General features: G+C 41.4%; 1 protein-coding gene across 1 annotated transcript in view; it reads left to right on the top strand.

Moving 5' to 3' along the window:
* The window catches only part of MAPK1 (mitogen-activated protein kinase 1), a 33,813-nt gene extending 21,074 nt beyond the window's left edge, over positions 1-12,739 (top strand). The window contains exons 4-9 of the mRNA XM_030958570.1: positions 627-743; positions 2,446-2,560; positions 3,159-3,290; positions 5,447-5,556; positions 6,273-6,400; positions 8,651-12,739. Of these exons, the coding sequence (XP_030814430.1) occupies positions 627-743; positions 2,446-2,560; positions 3,159-3,290; positions 5,447-5,556; positions 6,273-6,389 (591 nt within the window). The 3' untranslated portion in view covers positions 6,390-6,400; positions 8,651-12,739. The remainder of the gene's footprint in view (positions 1-626; positions 744-2,445; positions 2,561-3,158; positions 3,291-5,446; positions 5,557-6,272; positions 6,401-8,650) is intronic.
* Positions 12,740-22,773: the final 10,034 nt, after the last annotated feature.

The following is a 22,773-nucleotide window of genomic DNA, read 5'->3' on the forward strand; positions in this document are numbered from 1 at the left end:
TTTCTTCTCATAGTTTGATAAAACTGTTTTCCTTATAAGGGGTTGAGAAGTGTTTTCTTGCTTGTGTTTTGTTTTTAGGAGATTTTTTTTGTCTTTCAGGCTTATGCTTCCTTCAACAGCCCATAATCTCTCCAGCCTACCATTATCTCATCATTGGATAGGTTGTTTCCTATGCAAAGATGCAGTTACGATGATAGCTTTTGTAAAATAGGGTGTTGAACTTGGTTACAAATGTGTTGGTTGCTAATTAGGTTTTCTGGAAGTCTTAATTGCTATTCTTTTTGTTTTCTGGTGAGTTTCTGAGAGGTTGGAGCAGTCTATCTTTGCCTGTTTGGCAAAGGTGCTGTAAGCAAGCCTGTAGTGGAACATAAATTGTGAACTGTTTCTTATTTTTATTTATTCTTACTGGCCCCTGAATGGCAGTTGGATATTCTTTGTAATTGATCCCAAACATTTTTCTTCACCTTTGTGCAGTAACTTTTCTGAAAGCATAGGTTGCCATCTCTGCATTTGTGGGTGTTGCACAATTCCCCACCATTGTGGGGAATGGTGAATCAGTAATGTTATAGTGTTGGAAATGTGTGTCTAATGTGCCTTTTTTTTTCTATTTACTTCTCTGAAACCAGATTTGTGACTTTGGATTGGCTCGCGTTGCAGATCCCGATCATGATCACACAGGATTCCTGACAGAGTATGTGGCCACACGTTGGTACAGGGCTCCTGAAATCATGCTGAATTCTAAGGTAAGGGCACAGAGAGCTGCTGGGGTGCTGCTGTTGCTGCTTTTTCCCTTGTGAGTTCCAACTGTACTTGGAACAGCGAACCCTTGTGTGTTTTTAGGATCAGAACGCATGCACAGTCTTGGAGAGAAGTGGGCATGGTTTCCAGTAGAGCTGCTGGCTCAAAATAAATTGTGATTCCAGAATCAATTACTGGGTACTAGAACTGAGAAGTCACGTGGTCAACTTCCCACACCTCCAATTCCTTGCCAGTCACGAGGCTGCTTCCATCACCTGCTGTGTCACTGAGCAGGACAGGAGTGCTAGGAATGAGTATTCCGCTGCTGCCTCCATCAAGGCTGCAAATGTTGCCTTAATGTCATCTTGACACCTTAATTTAGGTTTAGAATGTATAATGAGGGTGAATCTGATTCTGAATGAAGGCATGTGATCCTTCTTGTGTGTCAGTCTTAATCGCATTCCCATAGTCTTCATGAAATCATTCCTTTGGTTTTTATGTATTTGAAATTACTGTTGTGTTCTGTGGCCGTTTCAAGGTGCATCCAATCCTTGTGTGGGTGGTGGGTGTCCTTCAGAACCCCTGTGTTCACTCCCACAGCCAGACACCTGTTAGCAAAGCACCTGGATGACACCTGGAGCTGTGTTTGATATTCTGGGACCGCTGTTGTTCCTATAGGATTTACAGCTTTTCCAGTTGGTTTGTTTTGGTGTCTCAGTAGCGTGTCCAAGGACTTTAAGAAAATAGACGTCTGACCAATTGAGGGTGTTTTCCTCCAGCTTCTTGTATTTTAAATCACATCTTGTATTTTAAACCCTCACTGAGGCCACAACACTGGGCTATCCACATCTACTTTTCAAAGGTATCACAACAAATATATTTTGTGTTTGTAAGAGGTGGTCAGGTTACAAGTTCCCGGTTTAATGTGTGATTCCTTTTATGATTCTGGTGCCTTGAACACAAGTGGTGAAGGGATGGCATCCTGAGGAGCTGGAGCCCAGTGGCTGTGGGGTCAATGGGGACAGAGCCTTCCCAGGGGAGGGGCAGTGGCAGCCGACCAGGCAGGTGGGGCTCTGTCACTGATGGGTGTCACTGCTGTGCCTTTTTCTGGGGATGGCACAGGTTGGCCATACATGGGGATATCTCACTGTTCCATTCCTGTTATACCCCAGGGACTGCTGTGGTCTCCTCCCAGCACCTTCACCTCCTCCTGTGTGTACAGAGAGTTGTACAGGGCAGCCAAGCAGCAGCCATTGGTTTGGCCATCTCCCCTTTGCCAAAGGGCTGGTCCTGGAGTGCTGCTTAGATCCCCTCAGGGACAGCTGCTTTCACACCTGTTCAGCACTCTGTCAGGGCCTGTGCAATTCAGAATACCTGGTTTCCAAAATGTTTTAGTTTAAATTGTGTGGTTATAAAATTAGGGAATCTCAACAATTTGCAGTTGGTAACAGATTTGGCTAAACTTAAAAAATCCTTTTGGAAAATTGTCTCTTGGAGACAATCATGCTACCCCTTCAAAGTAGTGTTTTGATATATGGTTCTTAATTATTTCATTTGTACAGAAAAAAACCCAAACAGCATGAGCAAAACACGACTCATCTAAAAAAGAAAAAGATGATTTGTGTGCACTTTCACAGTTTACTAAAGTAACATGTTGCTGCTATTATACAAAAATTTGACAAAAATGTGTTTCTGCTTCACTTGCAGGGTTACACCAAGTCTATTGACATCTGGTCAGTGGGCTGCATTCTGGCAGAGATGCTCTCCAACAGACCCATCTTCCCAGGAAAACACTACCTTGACCAACTTAACCATATCCTTGGTAAGCATTATGGAAAAGCAGCATTCCCACATCCATCTGTCTCTCCATTGTTTCTGCCAGCTGGGCTGGCCTTTCTCCAGTGGGTCACTGTGTAGGGTGTGGATCTGCAGGTGTGTCCTCTGTCCCCTCTTGTTATTTTTGCAGCAATTGCTACAGGTAACCATTGTTTTGGGGATAGCTAGAGAATACTTAGCAATTTATATATTACATCAGCAGATATATTTTTAAAACAAAAAAAAAAAAGCTCATATATTATTAGGTCCAGGTCAAATTTTTTAAAATTTCTTTTCCTACCACTTACTGGGATCTTTCTAAGAGATTACAGATCATTAGAAAACTCAGATCCATTTATTTTTTTAACAAATGGTTTTTTGTAAAAGTTTCTAAAAACTACTCAGACATTCTCTATCCTTAAAACATTTGGTCTGAAATCTCCTTCCCAGCAGTTTTAATACTGAGTTTTCATAGAATCACAGAATTTTCTAGGTTGGAAGAGACCTTTAAGATCATCGAGTCCAACCCGTTTTAGCGGATGTGATACAGCTGTGTTAATGTGATTTTCATAGAATGCACTATTGTTTGTATTCATATTTTTTAGGTATACTTGGATCCCCTTCCCAAGAAGATTTGAATTGTATAATAAATTTAAAGGCCAGAAACTACTTGCTTTCTCTACCACACAAAAATAAGGTACCATGGAACAGGCTGTTCCCAAACGCTGACCCCAAAGGTATTTTATACTCTATTACATTGTATCAAAGTAATGGCAGGATGGGAGGTTCTATAACCTAAGAATTTATCTTTATATTGGAAATAGAACATGCAGGTGCCTTAAAACAACTCTGTAAATCTAATATAAAATCATAAACCAGCACAAAGCCCTCACACTAGTTTATCTTTTTAATGCAATTTTAGTTACTTTAAGATTACCTGTTGTGGAATTTGGTCTTTAACTGACATGTGAGATCCAAACTCTTGTCACTGTCCTTGGAAGCACAGTTCATTACTCAAGTGCTGATCATCAGCACTGGATTTTGACACTGGCATCAAACAAGTCTTGAACTTTGTTTCTGACATCAGGTAGGAGGCAGCTGCCTGCTGCTGCCCTGGGTAGAGTTTTGCAGACTGTGCATCAGTTGTAGGTCAAACAGGGTCTCATCAGTGGGTGGGATCCTTAGGTACCATAAAAGCTTAAAATTTAATGGGTTAAAAAATTCAGTTAGGATGTGTGGAGCAAAATTTATAAAAGAAAGGAATATAATAATTTTTAACCTTTCTTAACAAGGCTTTAGTAAACTGTAAATAGGATTTTTTTTTTTGCTAGACAGCTATTAATTTACCTTTTATACTCAACTTTGCACAGTTTAAGGGTGGTTGTGTTCACAGTGCAGTGCTCTTTTACCTGCTCTAGCACAATTCATAAGTCACTTCTTTTTTAACTGATATGATAATTTACTCTTAGTGGATATGATCAGGTACTGAATTACCATGTAAAAGCTGATTTCTGCAGATGGAACTGTATGGAGCTGATTATCCTTGTCATTGAGGAAAACAGCAGTGATTTATTCTGCTTTTCTAACAGTGCTCATCAGTGTGAGAATCTTCCCTGTGGGCTTTGACAGCTCAGATGGCAGCAGTGCTGGTACCTCAGCTGAGGGGGAATGTGCCATTGGTGCAGCCCCTTGGCAGTGACACCCCGAGGCCAGCTGTGCCGGGGCAACTGTGCTGGGGCAGCTTTCAGGAGCTGGCTGGCACTCAGGGCAGGGGCAGAGCTGTGCCCTGTGCCCGCCTGGGGCTGAGTGAGGGAACCACAGCAAAGCCACAGAGTGATGGCTCCAGTGCGGGCCTGAGGCTTTTGGAGCTGCCCTCGAGTGCAGCTGGGTCTCCTGTGCAGTGCTGGGTGCTGCACAGACCCAGAGGAGCTCACTGCAGTGTGGGGTGATGGTGCCTCCTCCCTCCCCAGGCTGCACCATGACCTGAGGTCACAGGTGTGCTCCTCATCCTGCTGCAAAGCTGCAGCTGCTGCGCTGCATCAAGAAGCCTCTGTTAAAATTCTGGTTCATAAATGATGTGGTGAGGAAAAGAAATGTGATGGAATTTAGGATACTGCAGATATCTTAGGGCTTCTTGCTCCTAGAATCAGTTTTTTCTCTTCTTGGAAAAGGGAGATGTGTTACAGGCACAGTAGCTGACCAGCTGCAGTAGCACTGATTTGTGATGTCTGTCCAGAGTTTCACCAGACCTCACTCTGTCTTACTGGATCTTCAGGTTCTTTATGGATTCTTTCCAAGTTGTCTTCAACAGATTTTGCCTGAATCTCATTTATATAAATGTATTTGCATCTTCTCTGGAGAGTATCTTCTGTGCTGCTGGTTGTGCCAGAATATTTCACTGTGATGATCTAGAACTCCTAGTGACTTCTGGATGATATTTTCATCTGTAAACAGCCAAGTTCTCTTTTCAGAATAAGAACCTATTCATAATTATTTATTTCATAAAACCTCCATCTCAGTTTGGATTTTGGCACAAAAATCCAAAGCATTTTTCTGAGAGAAGAAAAAGCCTCATCTATTTAATTTCTGTTGTAGTTCAAGCCAGATTGTACTGTAGGATTTGCTGTGTTTCTTGCCTTGCCATCCCTTCTGGGGCTGAAGGGCTTGAGCAGGGTAACACCTGTGCTGGAGCAGGGGGTGCCCAGGGCAGCTGCAGCCCAGGAATGCTGAGAGGGGCAGGCACAGCCTCTGCCCAAGTTACAGCAGGGGAGCTGCAGGGCTGCACTGCCATCAGCACAGACCTTGGGTAGTGGGTATTGTCTGGGTAAGGTCAAGGTTTGTGACACTTTTTTGGAGTGTGTATTAAATCCTTGCTCACTTTTTTTCCTCTTAGCACTTGATTTGTTGGATAAAATGTTGACCTTTAATCCTCATAAGCGGATTGAAGTGGAGCAAGCTTTAGCCCATCCATATCTGGAGCAGTATTATGATCCAAGTGATGAGGTAAAGACATTGTTAAAATGTAAACATTGATAAAATGATCCAGCTGATTATTTTCTACTTTAGTTCAAGGGTAGTGTCTCTACTGCATTAATGGTGTTGAAGAACAAATTGCATCAATTTACCAAAATTTGTATTTCTCACTTCAGTACAACACTTGGGAGATGCCACACAATAAATAAATAGATACTAGGGTGTCCTCCCTCTCCAGAAAATGGAGACTCTCAGCTCACGTGAGTCCTGGTTTTATAATGTCTGAGGTAAAGGAGGAGAATGACTGAGTTTGCCATCAGATTATGCTTTAAAAACCTGAATCAGAATTGTCGTTTATGTACAATTCTGAGGAGATTTCTGGCTCCTTTTTATGAAGAAATAGGGGAGGAGGGAATAACCTAGTTTTCCTTAAGGGCCAGATATGTTTATTCCAATAAATAAAAATGTTTAAGATAATTTTTCAAGTACATACTGAGTTATGAGCCTCAAATAAATATTTCAACTTGTACTTTGGATTTGACAAGCTACTCACTGTGTTTCATGTAAAATTTAGTTAACTATGTAAAGCACACATAGGACTAACGGGGAGTTCTGCCTTGAAGACTGCCAGTGTTAGATATTTTTGTGAAGGACATTTTCAGACTTCTTCCCCATCCATAAAAGGACTGCATGAAATTGAACAGCACGGTGACATTAAAATAATTGTATTTCTTTGTGTTATTAAGCCTGTAGCTGAAGCACCCTTCAAGTTTGATATGGAGTTGGATGACTTGCCGAAGGAAAAGCTGAAAGAATTGATTTTTGAGGAAACTGCAAGATTCCAGCCAGGATACCGATCTTAAATCGTGCATAGGTAAAGTCACAGCAGTAGGGGACACTCGGGCAGGGGGGACATTTGGGACTTTGGTGCTGCTGGTGAAATGTAGGACTTGCCTTTCCCAGTAACTCCCTGTCCAAGGACCTGACCTCAGTCCTGTCCTATTTTTGAGGAAAGTTTCTGTTTGCCCACAGCATTGAAGTGTCCACATGGAATCCAGGCAACTGTCCCAGGTGTTTACCTTACTTGTAGGTTACATTTAGGGAGCAAGAATTGCATTTCAATAGCGCTGCTTAGAATAAAGGCAATGGTAATGCTTTGAAATGCAAATTTTATTTAAAAAACATTTTAGGGGGCAGTGTTCTTCATATTTTACAGATACATAATTTTGTCATATGGCTTCAAATGCTTTTGAGAAAACCTCCTCCTAAATGTAATGTACAGAGGAGAAACAGCTTAAATGATTTTAAAGGAAAAAACCCATACACGACACTTCACCGGGAATTATCTTTAGTTTTAAGTAGCTCCCAAATAGTGTGAGTAAATAAGAATAGGTATTTAAATATTCATAAATTAATTAGGATTAACCTTCCTAGCATTTTGAAGGTCTGAAAGTTTAATTTAAGATTAAATGTGCTTATATTCACTGACTGACTTTTTATTTTTAAGTCAATGAACTTAACTGGTCTTCCTGTGCCACAAGGCTTGCAAGTCTCAGGAGTTTCATACCAAACTGCTCAAACACTGACTTGATTGGAGTACCTGTGAAACTTCTGTGATACTGATAGGGGAAAGTATCAAAGTTTTATGAGTGGAAAGGAAAAACAAGCCAAAAGCAACAGGCTGCCCTGGGTTTCCTGGTTTGTGCTCTCTGTGCTTTCCTCCCCCAGAGCAGCAATCTGCAATCACTGCTTTGTGTGGGCAGCTCCAGCAGGAAGGTGAAGTTTTGAGCCAGGGCACTTCCTTGCTGCCAGAAATCCACGGCTCTGCTGGCAGTGTGCAGGAGCTTTGTGGCTTTGCTATAAGCAATAATTTTTCTGCACTAAAAATGTGATTTTAGTTTCTGCATTGCATATATCCCCAGGTTTTCATTTAATGATGAATTCATAGGAAAGAAAAAAAAGAAAGTGGGGGAAACTTTTAGAACTTTTTACTTCATTAGGGTAACAGCTGTTGCCACTGGCTTGAATATTTAGATGTATAGAAGCTCACAAATGAACAAATTTCAATTGTTACAAATACTGCATTTTGTTTATTTAAGCTTGGTAGGTGATATTGGAACTGTTGTAATCATTGAAAGGTAGGGAAATCTGAGGTTCGCACACTGGATCTATTAGTTGGCATTGTTAATAGAGCAGACCTGGGACACAGTAACCGACTGGTGTTCATGTCCCACCCATGTTTTCTGTGTGAGAACACAGCTGTGCATGTACAAGCAAGAAAGTTACAGAAATCTTTAGGAACAGGATGAAGCCTGTTCCTAATAGGCTGTAGTCTCAAGGAAGGGCAGTGAGTGGTTACTGATGTGGTAAATCATAGTTCATGATCTCTTGCTTGCCTCATTGCTCAGACCATACTTACCTAGGTTGTATTAGGGATTAAGGGATAAAAGGATTAGGGATAAATATATCAGTGATCTGTTGCTAGCAGAAATTTCTGGTTTGATAAAAATATTACCTTCAAATGCTACTATGCAGAGTTGATTTGGCCAGGCCAGCACAATACTGAAATTGAAATATTGTACTTAGCTTGGTGAGGATATGTTGGTTATTTGTCCAAGTTATTTGTGGTTAGGATTGCAAGCTATGCCATAGCACAACAGTTTAAACAGAGCTGCTTGACATCCTAGCAAGGGCCAGTCCCCAGGAGTTGGCTTCAAATGCACAGTACCAGTGTCCTGCTGTGCATTCCTGTTCTCCTGCACACCCCCTGGGCTTGATCAGCCAGCTCTTCTCACTGGGCTGTTTCTGGAGATTCAAAGTGTCCCCTGAGCTGTGGGGTTTGGAATTGAGAGGCAATATGAAAATAACAGATTTTTGGTTCAGACAAACAATGTACTTCATTGATTAGTTATGTTAAATCTTCCTAATCTTTTGAAGAATTAATAGTTTAAAATGGCATGCCCTGAGATCCACTGTCTCTGAATTAGTTTTTAACATCTGTAGATTCTGCTGGCTCTGGCTGATGGTAAACACGGTGTGCACAGAGCACAGAAATAGGAAAGGGCTTGTTTTAAAAGGTGATGTTAAACTTCCTTCACTGAAATATGTCTCTGCTCTCTTGTAGGACAAGGACTTAAAGGACTGGGCATGCTCAAATGTTGCTGTTCCTCTTCCCAGTTCTTTATTGTTGGTCATGTCTTGTGGCCTCTCTCAGCTTATCCACTAACTCCTTTGAGCCATTCAGGAGGGCGGTTCCTGGTAGTTTTGGCTTTTCATGCTTTCAATGAATCTTTTAAGCCTGAAGAATTGTAATTGACACTCCTATGCGTAATGCCCATTGTTGACCTGTTGCAGTACTGTACTGTACGTGCACCTACTGCTGCCCGTGTTTTAACTGCTTGCTTTCTGGTTTGAAAGATGCAGTGGTTCCTTTCACTCCTGGATCAATATCCAAGAAGAGAATCCATTAACCTGTAAGACGTTTACACCATGAACTGTTTTTCTGACTTTACTGAAGTCGCTGGCATATTTTTTAGAAAAGCTACTATTCAGGGCACTTTAAGTCAGTGACATCCCAGATTTTTTTTGCACGTCCTTTTTAAATAGAAATGGTTGGTTAGTATCCAGCAGAGTGTACCATTATGCTATGGATTGCAGCATAAGTTGTGTTCATGTTAATCTTGCTTATGCACTTGTTTGGGTGTCCTGTGCTGTACATACAGGTATTCTATCCAGTGTAAGAGCCACATAGGAGCCCAACTTAAATGAATTCATCTAAGAAACATTTTTCATGTATTGACAAAATTTGTACCTTTTTTTCCCTGCTTTTCCTAAGAGAGATCATTTAAAGTTTACCCACGTTGGAGGCATAGTACTCCCAAAGTTCCTACCATGCAGTAGTGTTTGTACAGCCTGTGCAAAGGCAAGGTGGCAGCTGCAGCTGCTCTTAGCTCCCTGAGTGCTGGAAGGGTTAACACAGACCACGATGGCACCGTGACCCCATGGCCAGTGCTTTTCCTGGGCAAGGCAGCTGTATCTGGTGGCAAGCAAGAAATCAGAATATGATGTTAATTAACTCAGTCTACATCCTGCATACCAGTGAAATGCTTCAAATGAGGATTGATAGTTTTGACACTTGAATCTAATCACTGACATTCAGATTCTTGCAGAGAGGAACACTGCATCTTCAAATGAGAAAGTTTGATTTTACTTTTGCTCCTACAGCATGTCAGCATCTCAAGTTCATTTCTTGCAACCTACACTATGGTGATTTGTAATCAAGCCTCCATGAGCTCGTGACATGAAGTACTGTTCTGTTGTCAAGTACTATCAAACTTTTCTGATAATGCTGAGTTAGGACAACCAAACAAAGCTAGCACTAAATAACATTTAAAATTGTATACCTTTTAATGATCTTTTCAAGTATTTGTTACTGAAATTGTATAATGTGGAGTTTACTAGGTGTTATGTTCCAGTGCAGTGCCTCCTTTTCTTTCCCCACTGCTCTCTGTGGTGAGAAATTTGCCTTGTTTAAAATAATTACTGTGCCCTCGCATGACTGTTAAAGCTTTCTGTGCAAAGATGATTGTCTAAGTGCCACATGCCTATGATTGAGAAAAAAAAATAATCTATTGTTACCTCTGAGTTGTGTTCAACTGAAATGCTATTCAACAAATAACTTAGGAAAAATAGTTCTATTTTTAGCTTTTCATATCTCTGCTGTCTTTTTCTCATTTTATTTTGGCAGCAGTGAAGAATGGATTGTATAAAGACTGCTTGCTAATATGAACAAAATGCACTTGTAATTCCTGGAAATAAATTTAAATCTTATATCTTCACATTAACATTAAGAATTAGTTTTTGGTTTCCTCTTGGGTAATGTCTTTGAATGGAAATCAGGTTCAATTGCTACTGTAGTACATAAGGATGCTGGCTGGTTAATAACTCCAGGCTTCCTCATACCATTTAGTCTGCTCTTCAGAGAAATCTAGAAAGCCATTAACTTAGACTCCACTAGATAAGGGTGCTTACAAGATTCCATTTCAAATTTTTTTTCCTATAGTTTAAGTGTTAATCTGCCAAAACTAATTTTTAATAAGCAAGGGTTCATCATTAAAGGGCATTTTCTATTAGGAAGTTCCTGTGGTACATAAATCTCTGACGTGGGGAACAAATTCGGAGCATTGTCAGGACACTGCACAAGTGATCATGGAATCGTGGTATGGAACCTATGCTAAAAACATTTCTGTAGAAGAAATATGCACTTGACTGTTGATACCAGTGTAGAAATTTCTCTTGACCTTTCTACACATCTTTACCAAAATGCTTTTCTCACTCAGTTTTGAAAAGTTGAAATAGTTCTAGAATCTCTGCTACTTGCATGGTCATCATTACAACAGGAATCATTTTTGGCACGGTTGGAAAGATGACTGTTACTGAAATCAGTTTGTAACACCTCCATTTTAATTTATTAAGGAAGAACTTTGGCAGCTTACTTCACCCTTCGCTTTCCCAATTCTTTTTTTTTAATACTGTCTTTAATTTGGGATGTCTGGGGAGATGTAGACTTACCCTTGCATCCTGTCTGAGTGAGAAGCCGAGGATTTGCTTTACCTAATGTCTGGTGCTTTTGGGCTTTCTTCCTTAGCTACTTTTGCTGAATCCAATTGGCATCCATCAGGATCCATAACCACATTCATCAGTCTTTTACTGAATTCAGTCAACATTGTTGGGTTGAATTTGTTGATGCATCAAATGCTGAAGCACGATTTTTTTCTTTTGGTCAGATTTTAAAAATAGTTTAAAGAAGGTGCCTCTAACAACACTGTGTTAGGTCAGTTATTTCATCATTTTACATTGGGTTCTTTTCTTTATGCAGTTTTTATATTTTAGAGCGGAGAACAGCAACTCTTAATCCAAGTAGCATGCATATTTCATGGTAAAGATGCTTTGGGAATAAGGAATGTAAACAGTTCACTGTCAAAAACATTCCAACCTTACAGCTGAAGAAAAATATGCAAACACAAAATTCTCATGGATACTTTGGCAAACAAGCCTCTGACTCTGCTGTCCTGCGTGTGGCCAGACTCTTCCTCACCCCTGTGACACCAGAGCTGGGCCGCGTGCGCCGGGAGCTTCCGGGAGTGGCAGTGGGGACAGACAAAACCTGAGGAGCTGAGCAGGGCTTTCCTTGCAGAATGAGAGAATGAAAAACCTGTTGTTGCTGCCCACTGTAATATGCTACAATATATTTATACCATGTCAAAGTTGTTTGCTGAGCAACTGTACTATAGATTTAAACTTTATTAATATATATTTGCTTATGTTAGTGTAGTTTATATAGTCCTGGGTTATTGATAAATTTATTGTGTTGTTACAGCACAGTGATATGGTATAAATATAGGTCTATACATGCACACCATATACTTATGAATTTGGTCCCTTGCATAGTACTTTTATATTTGTACAGCAATGTCTTCAAGCAATCCCAGATTTTAGGGGAAATATTTTTGTAAATGCTGTGGTTTAAACAAAAAAGTCCAAACAATCCTTTTACTAAGTTTTAAATACATTTGTGGTTCAAAATGGTTTAGTTAACAATTGAAATCAAGACACTAAATTAGTGAAAAGTGCACATTAGTAAAGTGAAGCTTACAGTGGTTTTTGTAGCATGTGCTGTGATCAAACCAAGTGATACATCGGCAGAAATGTAAAAGTTGGACTACACGTGTAAATCTAGAACAAATTTCTAAAGGTTGCAGCTGGTTTACTTACTATTGTTGCCTTTTCTTGTGTTGTATCAGTGTAGAGCACTCTTAAAATACTCAAACTGCTTTGTCTTTGCTTTGTACTGTTGGTGCCTTCTTAGTCATGTACCCCACAAGTCCTGCATAGCTAATTTAGTTAATGGTAAGTTTAAAATAAAAAAGCAAAGGAAGATTTTATAAAAAATAAATAAATCATTTTCTGTATGTTCTTATTCATTGTAACAATTAAACATTTATATTGTGACAGATTTGTGATTTGGTTAATCTGTATAGATCAATTGTAAGTAGCAAAGGTTTATATTTCGTCTTATTCTTTTGATGTTGTAAACGTTTGTGATTTTCTTTTTTAAATCAGGTAACTTAATGTTCTGTTTTGTTTTTGGCATCTGAATCTTGTAAAAACAAATGCAAAGAAAATCATTAAATTGTGTCCCTGTATTACCAAACCAGCATAGTTCCGTGCATATCTAGAACGACTGGGACTTGGCTTTGGCCTGAGCTGGTCCATTGGCTGATCCAAAACTGCCCCTCCTTGGCCTGCAGGCAGGAGCTGTAACTGCTCAAGGTGTGTCCCCCTGTGTAACTGTACCAACTTGGAATTCAATTAGGGAAGCCATCCCAAGAAAAAACCCCACCGATGAGCTTTCTCTATAGACAGGCAGAATGTTTTATCTTTGGTGTGAGAAAATGATGAAATCTTGACCTGCTGAGTCATGAAAATTAATGTCACTGTTACCTGATGGTTCACAGGCTTTTCTGACACCCTTTCTATGGATATTCACATTGCACTGTTCCCATGAAATCTTGAACAGTTTTACTTGTGTAATCCTTAGAAACCAAATGTTTTCATTTCAGTACAAAAAGGTTCTTCTCCGACCAGAAGTTTGAAATGTGGGATTTCTGGGAGCAGTGCAAGTAAGTTCATATCACTGTCATGGACTTTTAACTCTTCTTCAAATAATTGAACTCTTAAAAAGTGTAGCTGGATAATGGCAGCTAAAAACTTGTCTAGTTAATATGAAAAGGCAAAAAATGTGACCTGAAACTAAAGAAAGCTTAACCATATCTGGCAGGTGTGTAATAGCTCTGAGATTGGCTTGTAAAAATTCATCTCTCATTCCCCTCCTTGGCTTTCACTGCAGAGTACTGATTTTTTTTCCCCAAGAATAATACAGAATTTCATTTTTGCCATATTTCTGTGTGTTCTTAACATTTTTGTTGGCTGTGGCAGTTCCCCTGGCAGAAGGTGTGTTCACTGTAGCATGCACTTCAGGAAGGGACATCAAGGTACAACTGCACAGCTGCTTGGCTCCAGGAAAGTTTTGACAAATAACTGATTGACTTAACATTGTTGTGATCCTTGTTTCAGTGGATTAGTCTGAAATACCACACAAACTTCCTCTGTTTGAGCAGAAGTGGCTGTAAGCTCTCCATCTGTGAGCTTCAGATGTAGTGGGCACTCCTGAGCTGTTGGGATGTGGGTTGGGGTGGTGGTTCCAGTGGGCACCCCCAGCTGCTGGGGAGATGCTGCACTCAATACCAGGGAGGCTGGCAAGGAGCTGCTCTTGAGGACAAGCTGTGTTTATTGAAAGAGATTAATGTAGGTCTGATGGCATCAAACTGTGTAGAACTCTGACCCAGGACTCTGCAGACCAAAGATAATTCTGTGTTGTGCATGTTTCATCTTTAGTTATTCTTTCTACTAAATTGCATATATGTAACACTGAAAAGCTTAAAAAATAAAAAACACTTGAAGAATGTAGAAGACTCACAAACACCATCGCATCAGCGTGTGCCGGGTCTGTTGGTGGTTACCTTGCTCTTCTCAGCACACAAGTCCAGGTAGCTTCAGGAGGAGTTCAGAGCCTCAACTCTGCTTCCAAAGGCAACTTCAATGTGTCTGCTGAACTCCACCCTGGTGTCAGGGCTGTTCACATCCCTGTCAGGAAGGCAGCCCTGCTCACCTGCTGTTTGTGTGAAGCCTGATCTTGGGAGTTGGATGTGAGAACTGTTCTGTAACCCCTCTGTCTTTTTCCCTGTAATTTATAAATTACACTGACAACTTTCCTTAAATGTTTTCTAAAACTCTGCACTGTTTTCAGTACATCTTGCTACTGGCAATTTACTTTTCTCTGTGTAACTGAGTCTAAACAAATTCCACTTGTTACAAAAAAAAATCTTTATTCTATAGGATTTGTAAGCATTCTGATGATGAACAGCAGATTATTGATCCTGTTAAACTGATGTATCTTGTGAATACTGAAAACTTCCTGCAAGTTCCCTAAAGCTGCCTCTTGTTTTCCTCTCAACATGCACACACACAGAGCCCATTTTTCCTGAAGTTCCTTCTCTTTCCAGCTGATTAATTGGTGTGGTAGAGAAATGTGTGCTCCTTCTAGCTCAGTACAGAGGTGGCTTGTGTTTGTATGTGAAGGCTGAAGAGACTTGGAAGTCTTCCATTCCTGATTTCCCTGAAAAGAGCAGGAAATGCCTTGCCAGGGTCTTGGGTTTGAAGTGTTTCTCACCTAAAAAGACAGTAATAAAAATACTTTCATGTCTCTTGCCAGTCTGTGAGTTCGTGTGCACTCAGCTGCTGCCTGCAGCACTGCTCCTCTCTCTCCTTGCCTTGCTGCTTGCACTGGGCTGACCTTTGATCTGAGTTCCTCTTCAGTGACACTGCTCTTCCTCAGGGGTTTACACTTTCCATGCTGGGATCTTTCTCCAAAGTCCCTTGTGTGCTCTGGCTTGATGACTTCACTCCTTTGTTCTTGCTTTTCCTTACCTTGCACGCTTGTAGATTCCTGCAGTCTCACAGCTCTGCTTTTATTTGCTTCTTTCATTTTTTGCCTCTGTACAGCTGAGCTGAGGACACAGTAGTGCTTCAGAGGGCTGAGCCTGGATACAGCAGCTGGCCTGGAGCCCTGGCTCTGGGGAGAAACCCGAGGTGGGGCAGGGCAGCTCCAGTCCTGGGCCAGCCCTGCAGCAGCCAGCGGTGCAGGGATCTCTTATTCCACCTTACGAGTTTCATTCTGACCTTGAACACACAACTTGGAAATCATGGAAGATGTTAATCTCTCTGTGATGTGTGATCTATGTCTGAAAAGTCAGGCTTTTTTAGGAAAAAAGGAAAAAACCAACAAAAATCCCAAAGCTGTAAGAGAATGCCATAGATTTTTTTTTTATTTCCTATTACTAAAAGACTTGGGATGCACCTTTTAGGAGGGTAGTTTGTTTATTTGTTTTTGTTGGTTTGTTGTTTGTGATTTTTTTGTAACATCCAAGACTAAATGGCTTGCTGTGAACATCTTTTTCTGCCTTAAAACTGCAAATGCAAAAATGCTGAATATTGAGAATTTTGGCTTGAGACTCACTGAACTGATACTGCAAGAGAGCTGGAAGGTTTTTTAGTAGAGCTTTTTTCTCCTAGGTCACCTTTAATTTTGATAGCTAGTACTGAAAAGGAAATTTGGGCTAAAAATCCTTTCTTTGTTCCTGGAAGTGTTAAAACTCACATATATTCTAACTTAGAGTTGAGGCACCACAGACTCAAGAGTTCAAACTTTAGACTTTCTAATGCATTCTGTGTTTTAAAAAACTTTTTGTTAATTTTTGTACACACACATACCTTTGCAGGCTTTCTGAGTAGGTTTGCACAGGTGTGGAGGGGACACAAACTTGCAGGCCAGTTTTCCCACTCAGAAATATTTCAGTGGGTGTTGTGGCTGTCACTGTAGCTCTGTGTTTTGATTCTGTTTGCCTCCATGCAGTATAAGCACACCACTCCAGACAAAAGTGGGGATTGAAAACAAAACCATTTCTTAATCATTCTGTTGTAGCTAAATGTAATATAAATTTGGATTTGAGGATATGCTTGGTATTTTGGAGGAACTGTGTTAAGCTGTTTTTACAGCTGACTTGGTGACATTTCTCTAAGTAAAATATGCTGTTGTTCCAGCATGGCAAAGGTCTGCATAATTCATGTACTCAACTTAATCACTGGTTTTCTTCTTGTGACAATAAATGGCATTGTACCAAAAGCAATATATCCTGTGTGTAGTTACTAGTGGAAATAATTATTACTGTGCAGCTTGTATTTTCATTGTCTTTGCAGCCCCTAGCATGGATTGTGTACACTGACAGTCACTCCAGTCTACTGAAGATGTCTGGGGGAGAACCAGGTCCTGGATAACACTTGTTTGCTTTCTGGAAGCTGTTGCTGTACTTTGGAGCAGAAAAGGGTTGCACCTGATGCTGCATTAAGCTTATTTTCTTCTGAGTCTTGTCATCAGAATACATCTAAGTCTAGAGTGTTTCTCCAGATTTGCTCCTCCACATTGTTCTTCTTGAGAAAGGCCCAGGCTCAACACCAGCATCATTAGAGCCAATGATGATAAGAGAGCAGAAAGGCTTTTTTTCTCTGCTTGATTCTGGGATTCTGCGTAACTGTACTCAGCTTTAGAGACAGCACTGTAAAAAGACTTGTGGAATGCTGCAACTGGCTTTGCTCACCAACTACTTAAGACCAGATAAGACCTCACAGGCAATATGCAATGCTTGGGAACTCTCTAGTCATAAGTTCTGTTCCCTCCTGCCCCCCAGTAGCAATTCTGCACTACTGGCTCTGCAAGTGAACCAGCCCTGGATAACTGTCCAGAGGGAAGCTTTGGGTTTAATTTCTGGATGCTTAAAAGGGCAAGATACTAAGAAAGTTTTCTCCCTATCACTTGCATTTGACTGCTAGTGTAGTACTCATTATACTAAATTGTCACTGTACAAAAAATTTCATACTGTAGAAATAAGAGGGCTGAAGAGCTTGTTCTTCTCAACATATATTCCTTTGTACCTTCTAAGTCTGTAGAAAAATACTTAGTTTCAGTTATAGCTAAGTAGCCTTTCTGCATTCTCTTGTGCACATTTTTCTCTGCTGCCTCCTTCTTAGATGTGACTTTACTGCTAATGGTGTTATACAAACTGTAGTACTACAGGTGTCATGGTAACTTGTAAATAAAATTACTGTGAACGCACAGTCAAGTTATTTGTGGTGCTGCTCTGTACACGTGTGACACTGCCTTAGCTGTCAGCCCTCACTGCACTTGCCTGGAGGATCACTTGGGGATTAGAAAGGCTGTGCCTGTGCTTTGTATGAAGAACCTTTTGCTGACCAGCCTCCACAGCAATCTGGTCCTATTAACAAGTTCCAGGCAACGCTAGCATTGGCAGCAATTATTCCTAGGCAGGAACATTGCCACATTATTTGCCAGCTGACAGCAAATCAACCCTGCTGTCAGACTGATTGTCAGTGGAGCAATAATACCATTTTATGTAAATACCTCTAACCATTTGTATAACAAGTAGAGAGCACAGGATTATTTACAGTGGGAAGCTGATGAGGAAGCTGTTGCTAGGGCGTTGTGTCCTTGGAGCCTGTTGCTGTTTCCCATCCAAGGAGAGAAGGGCGTCAGAGTGGAAGAGGTCTGATCTGTGTGGAGAACACCAAGCGCTGCTCTTTAGTTCAAAATGCAGATGTGCTGCTCTGCTGCGCTCTCTGCAGGTGTGGAGCCGGCAGGGGAGCAGCAGAGGGACAGCAGGAATGCTGGGAGATGTGCTCAGGAGCAGAAATCGGTCCCGAGGAGGTGGAATGAAGGCCAGGTGTGTGTGAAGCCCTTCAGAACAATTTGCCCTCGGAATGCAGGTGTCCATGTGCTGTGGAAGGCATGTCATCAGGCAGTGCAGCAGCAGGTAAAGTTTAAGGGGTTTCATGTATTTTCTTTGGGGGGTGAATATGAAAAACTTTTAGGAAATATTCAAATGGCTGGATTTTCTGCAGTGCTGAAGAGAGAAGCAGCTTGCAATTCCCAACTATCTGCGGCTCCAGTCAGCTGTCTTTTGTGTATGCAGGGAAAAATTCACTTTTTGGAGATGACAATATTTCTGCTTCCCAACTTTTACTGCTTCTGTAATTCTTCACTGTTTTCTTCCCTGCAACTGTTACATAAGGTCCTTGGGAGCCTGCGTCTTTCAAAGGTATTTAAGTGAATTAAGAGGCAAATACCACATGGAAACATTTATCTGGAAACAATTTCACTTAACAGTTTCTCAAAGCAGGAACTTGTGGCCTTTTACCACAAGGGGTAATAGAGTTTATTTACAACAAGCATATTAAAGAAAACACTTAGCTTGAAGAATAAATACAAATACAGTCCTTCTCAGAATAAAATGCCATGTCTGTAATAGCAACTGAATTAAATCTGGGGGAGGGAAAAGGGACTAGGAAGCAAAAATATCTCCAAATCAATGCACTTGAATGAATGAAATTTGTGTGTGCAACAGGGGTTGTCTGAAGGTGATGATTATAATCCAGGTGGGTTTGGTGGGTAGAGAGGTGGGCAGCAACAATGAAGCTCGTGGCATTTCTTGTATAAATATTGCTATCTGCAAATTGCCACATTCCTCATCAAACAAAGGTAGCAATTAATTAAGCAGGTGAGTCTATTTCAGCTCTTAAGGTGCTCATTTCAGGATATTCAGGAATTGTCTTGGCATTCAGTGGCACTGAGAATGGATTCATGATGACATGTTTGTGTTCAATTACTGAAATTTTGCATGTGTATATTTTGGTTTTACTCGAATGTATGAATCATTGGAATATTTGGTAATTTTCACTGTGAAAAGAAGTGTGATTGCCTTTCAGTGATCTGTCTTACTCCTGCTTGCTAACTATGTTAGATTTTGGAGCAGGGGGCGTGAAGCCTTTCATGCCCTGGAATAAAATAATCTTCAGGTAAACTAGTAAAAATTAAAAAGTCTCTGTATGGCCTGTTTAGGGATAATAAATACATCTGTAAACCCTTTGCACCTACTCAGGCAGTGAAGAGCTAACAAATTTCTGACAAGCTTGAGGGAAACAGGTCTTCCTATGAGCACAATTCCTATACCCTGCTGGAGACTACACCATGGGCTGCCACCTTCCAGGGCTTGCTAATCAGCAGCTGCTACAATGCTGCTGGGTGGATTTTCCAACGCCATGTTGACTTTCTTAAACCAGCCCCAAAACTGGATTCACCCAGTACCCAGTACTCCCTCAGGAAGTAATGGGCGCTGCCAGAGGTGTCCTGCCTGGTATCTTCTTGCAATGATTTTGTTTTCATTTGTTGTCTTGTGCAATAATTTATTTTCTTGTTGTTTTACTCTTCTCTTTAGTCCTCTTACACTTTAAAGGCTGTGCTGAGGTCAGATGAATGCCTGGCCTTCCTGGATAATAGGCAGTCCACCTCAAGAACTTTCTGTCACTCGGTGCCATTAGATGTAGCTGTTGTCAAGGGTAGCCAAGCTCCTGAAGGCAGCCATACAAAAATCCTGTTGGAAAGAACCCCTGGAGGTCACCCAGCCCAATGCCCAGTGACAGTGCAGATGTGGTGACCTGGACACCTCTGGGCTGCATGGGGCTGAAGAGGACCTGCTCAAGGGAGGGGAGAAGTGGAGCTTTAGTTCATACTTGCTAATACCTTATGCAGCTAAATTTTGCTGTTTTTAAGAAATACAGTGATCAAGACAGATTTGGCATGAAATTTATCCTTTAATCACTTCCACCCCTACTTCAGTCACGCTGGGTGTAGGGTATAAAGGGGGATACCCCTCACATCCTTTTTTCTGTTTTGACTGGAAGACATCAGCAAAGAAGGATGATCCCCGTTTGTACAGAGCAGATGCAAAGGCTGAGCCCCTCCCTGCTGCACAGGCTGCCCTTCCTGGCACCACCACAGTTTGTGCTGTTCCTGCTCCCAGGCCGGGCTTTCAATCTTGTACCACCTTGCACGTTTCAGATACTGGATTTTATACATACTTTCGACAAATCAAACCCCATTTCGTGTAATGTTTGCTATTCATTTTGTCTGTGGGTCAAATTTTTCAGCAATGGTGATCTAGTCTCCAGAAAGCAAAAATAACAGAGACAAAACCGGCCCTAGAAATGACGTAATTACACTTTTTATTCAGCCTCTTAGTAGAAACCTTGCCTCCGTTAAAAGCTGTGAAGGAAATGAGAACGCGTAGCCGTAGCTCAGAGCTCTGTGCTGCAAAGCGCTCCTGCCCAGCCCGGTCCTGCAGAGCTGCCGGGATGGTCACGGCTGTGCTCGTGCCATCTGCTGGGGGAAAGCTGCCATGAACTGCGTTATTCACATAAAAACCCTGCTGACGGCAGTCAACTGCCATCATTCAACAGCAGAATGTATAATATACCCAGACTGTCTAGAAAAATATCATATAAGTCTTCTAGATTTAGAGCTTCAGTTTGTCAAAGGCTAACCTATGACAGGGTACAACACAAACATATCTCTGAAACTGTAAATGAATAATTTCTATTTTTATGTGGTAGGTTTGGGGTTTTGGGTTTGGTTGTTTAGTTGTATTATTTTAAAGCAGTCTGAGTCTCACAGTGGGTGTACAGTATGACTGGTCAAGGCAGTAGGAACGAGAAATTAAAGACAATTTTTTTTGTGTGGGACTGATTTGATCATTCTTCCCTTTTCCCCCCATTTCTGGTGTGGGTCCAAGCAATTCCAACCACCTACAAAAAAAGCACACCACTGTGCTAGGGAATGAAGCACAGAAGCAAGGTGAGGCATTGGGAACTTAATATGAATATTAATGCTTATGATTATGCTAGTTATGATTGTCAAACTTTGTACAATCTGTTCTTCTCATCTCTGTTCCCATCCACCCATTCCATACATACTGGCAGAAGTATCAAAAGAACAATTCAAGATAGAGGACTGAGAACAGTATTACAGCTTGTAACATAAAAACTAGCTTCACCAGCCTGTGGGTGCTAAGATGACACATTTCTCTCTTGTAACAATATCCAAGGGGTTGCAGAATCTTGTTTGCAGCAGCAGCAGCAAAGTGTCTTACAGGAAGTTTCTGGATACTGATGCTCAGGGGATTTTGCTGGTTCCAATAGCTTTTCTGTCAGTTTCCATGCCCTGCTTTGCACCCTGCTCACACAGTTAGTGCTGTCTGCTCTGCTCTATCATTCTTTAGCTCACACAAGAGCAAGTATCAATTTCCTGATCAAATGTGAGTTATGTTGACTTGTGCTTGTGTGTTCCTGCCAGAGCAGCAGGTTTGGTTGTGTCCTGTCCCCCCTGAGCTATCCAGAGGTCTCGGGTGACATTTTTTAAGAACCTAAAAGTTTGAGATACCCCAGAAAGGCACTGAAATGTGGATATCTCTGGCAGAGCAGGGTCTTCTCAAGAATACCAGGGAAATACAAAAACAAAACCTAGGATGCAAAGTGGGTTTCAGAAGAGCACAGGACAAAGGCACCTGTGACAGCTCCTTTGCATGGCATGCCAACATCAGCGCTACTTTTCTGGAATAGATGGATGCAGAGAAGGATGTTGAAGATGTAACCCCCAGTTGGTGTGGGTAAGATCCACATGAGCACTGGCCTCTCTAGAGCTTAGATACCAGCTGAGATGGCATTGCAATATTTGCATTTCACCCCTCTGTTACCAGACAACAACCTTCTAACCTGGCACACTGCAGGACATGAAGCAGCAGCATTACCTCTGCCTTTATTTTAAGTAATTGTTGTTACATTCTATGACACATGCCTGGTAACTTTTATGTGCAGTGCTGGATGCTGCTGTCTCAAGCAGATATAAGAGAGCCTTTTATGGCTTCCTCCCACCCTTGTTCAGTCATTTCAAACACTGATCGTGCAGCCTGGCCACCCCATTCCTCTCCTGCGCTGCCTCCCTGGGCCACAAGCTCAGCAGTGCCTGTGCCAGGCTCAGCAAACATCCTGCCAGATATGTGAGTGCCAGAGCAGAACAGAGAGAGCATTCAGCAGCTGTGTGGCACAGCAGAGCACAGCAGGTCTGTCCTGTGTGCAAAGGCCATCCTGACCAAGTGACACACTTAATGCAAAGATTTTTTTTTCTTGGTACAAAATCTGGCAAGGAATCCTTCACATAAAACTGTAGTGCAGCTCTGAGTGGATTTGTTTTATGCAACGGGTATGATGTGCAGCAGAGAGTGAGACTTTGACACTATTAACTCACTGTGGCAGTCTTGCAAATCTGTACTTATTTTCAGATTTCTGAACATGTCTGCAGGGGGTACAAAATGGAATTTCAGATATAGAATGTTTTCCAGATTGGCAGCTACATTATGTGCCAGCAGCTCTCTGGCCACAGAGAGCAATGCACAACTTTCCCAGGCATTGTCCTGGGAAAGGCTGTGAGAAGCTCAGAGAAAAGAATGATAAACAATTCTTATCTTCACTTGCTGCACCTGTTGTTGTGAACATGTGGAATGTGTTATGGAGATTTGTTTACCAAAGGGTTTCCTAATTGGCCAATGGTGATGGTGTTTAGATTGAAGGACCAATTGGGTCCACCTGCATTGTGACTGTAAGGGGGATGGGTTTCTTAGTAAGTATAGTGTAATAAAGAGATGGATCAGCCTTCTGAGAATC

Source organism: Camarhynchus parvulus, chromosome 15, assembly GCF_901933205.1.
Source record: "Camarhynchus parvulus chromosome 15, STF_HiC, whole genome shotgun sequence".
In the NCBI taxonomy this organism is placed as follows: Eukaryota; Metazoa; Chordata; class Aves; order Passeriformes; family Thraupidae; genus Camarhynchus; species Camarhynchus parvulus.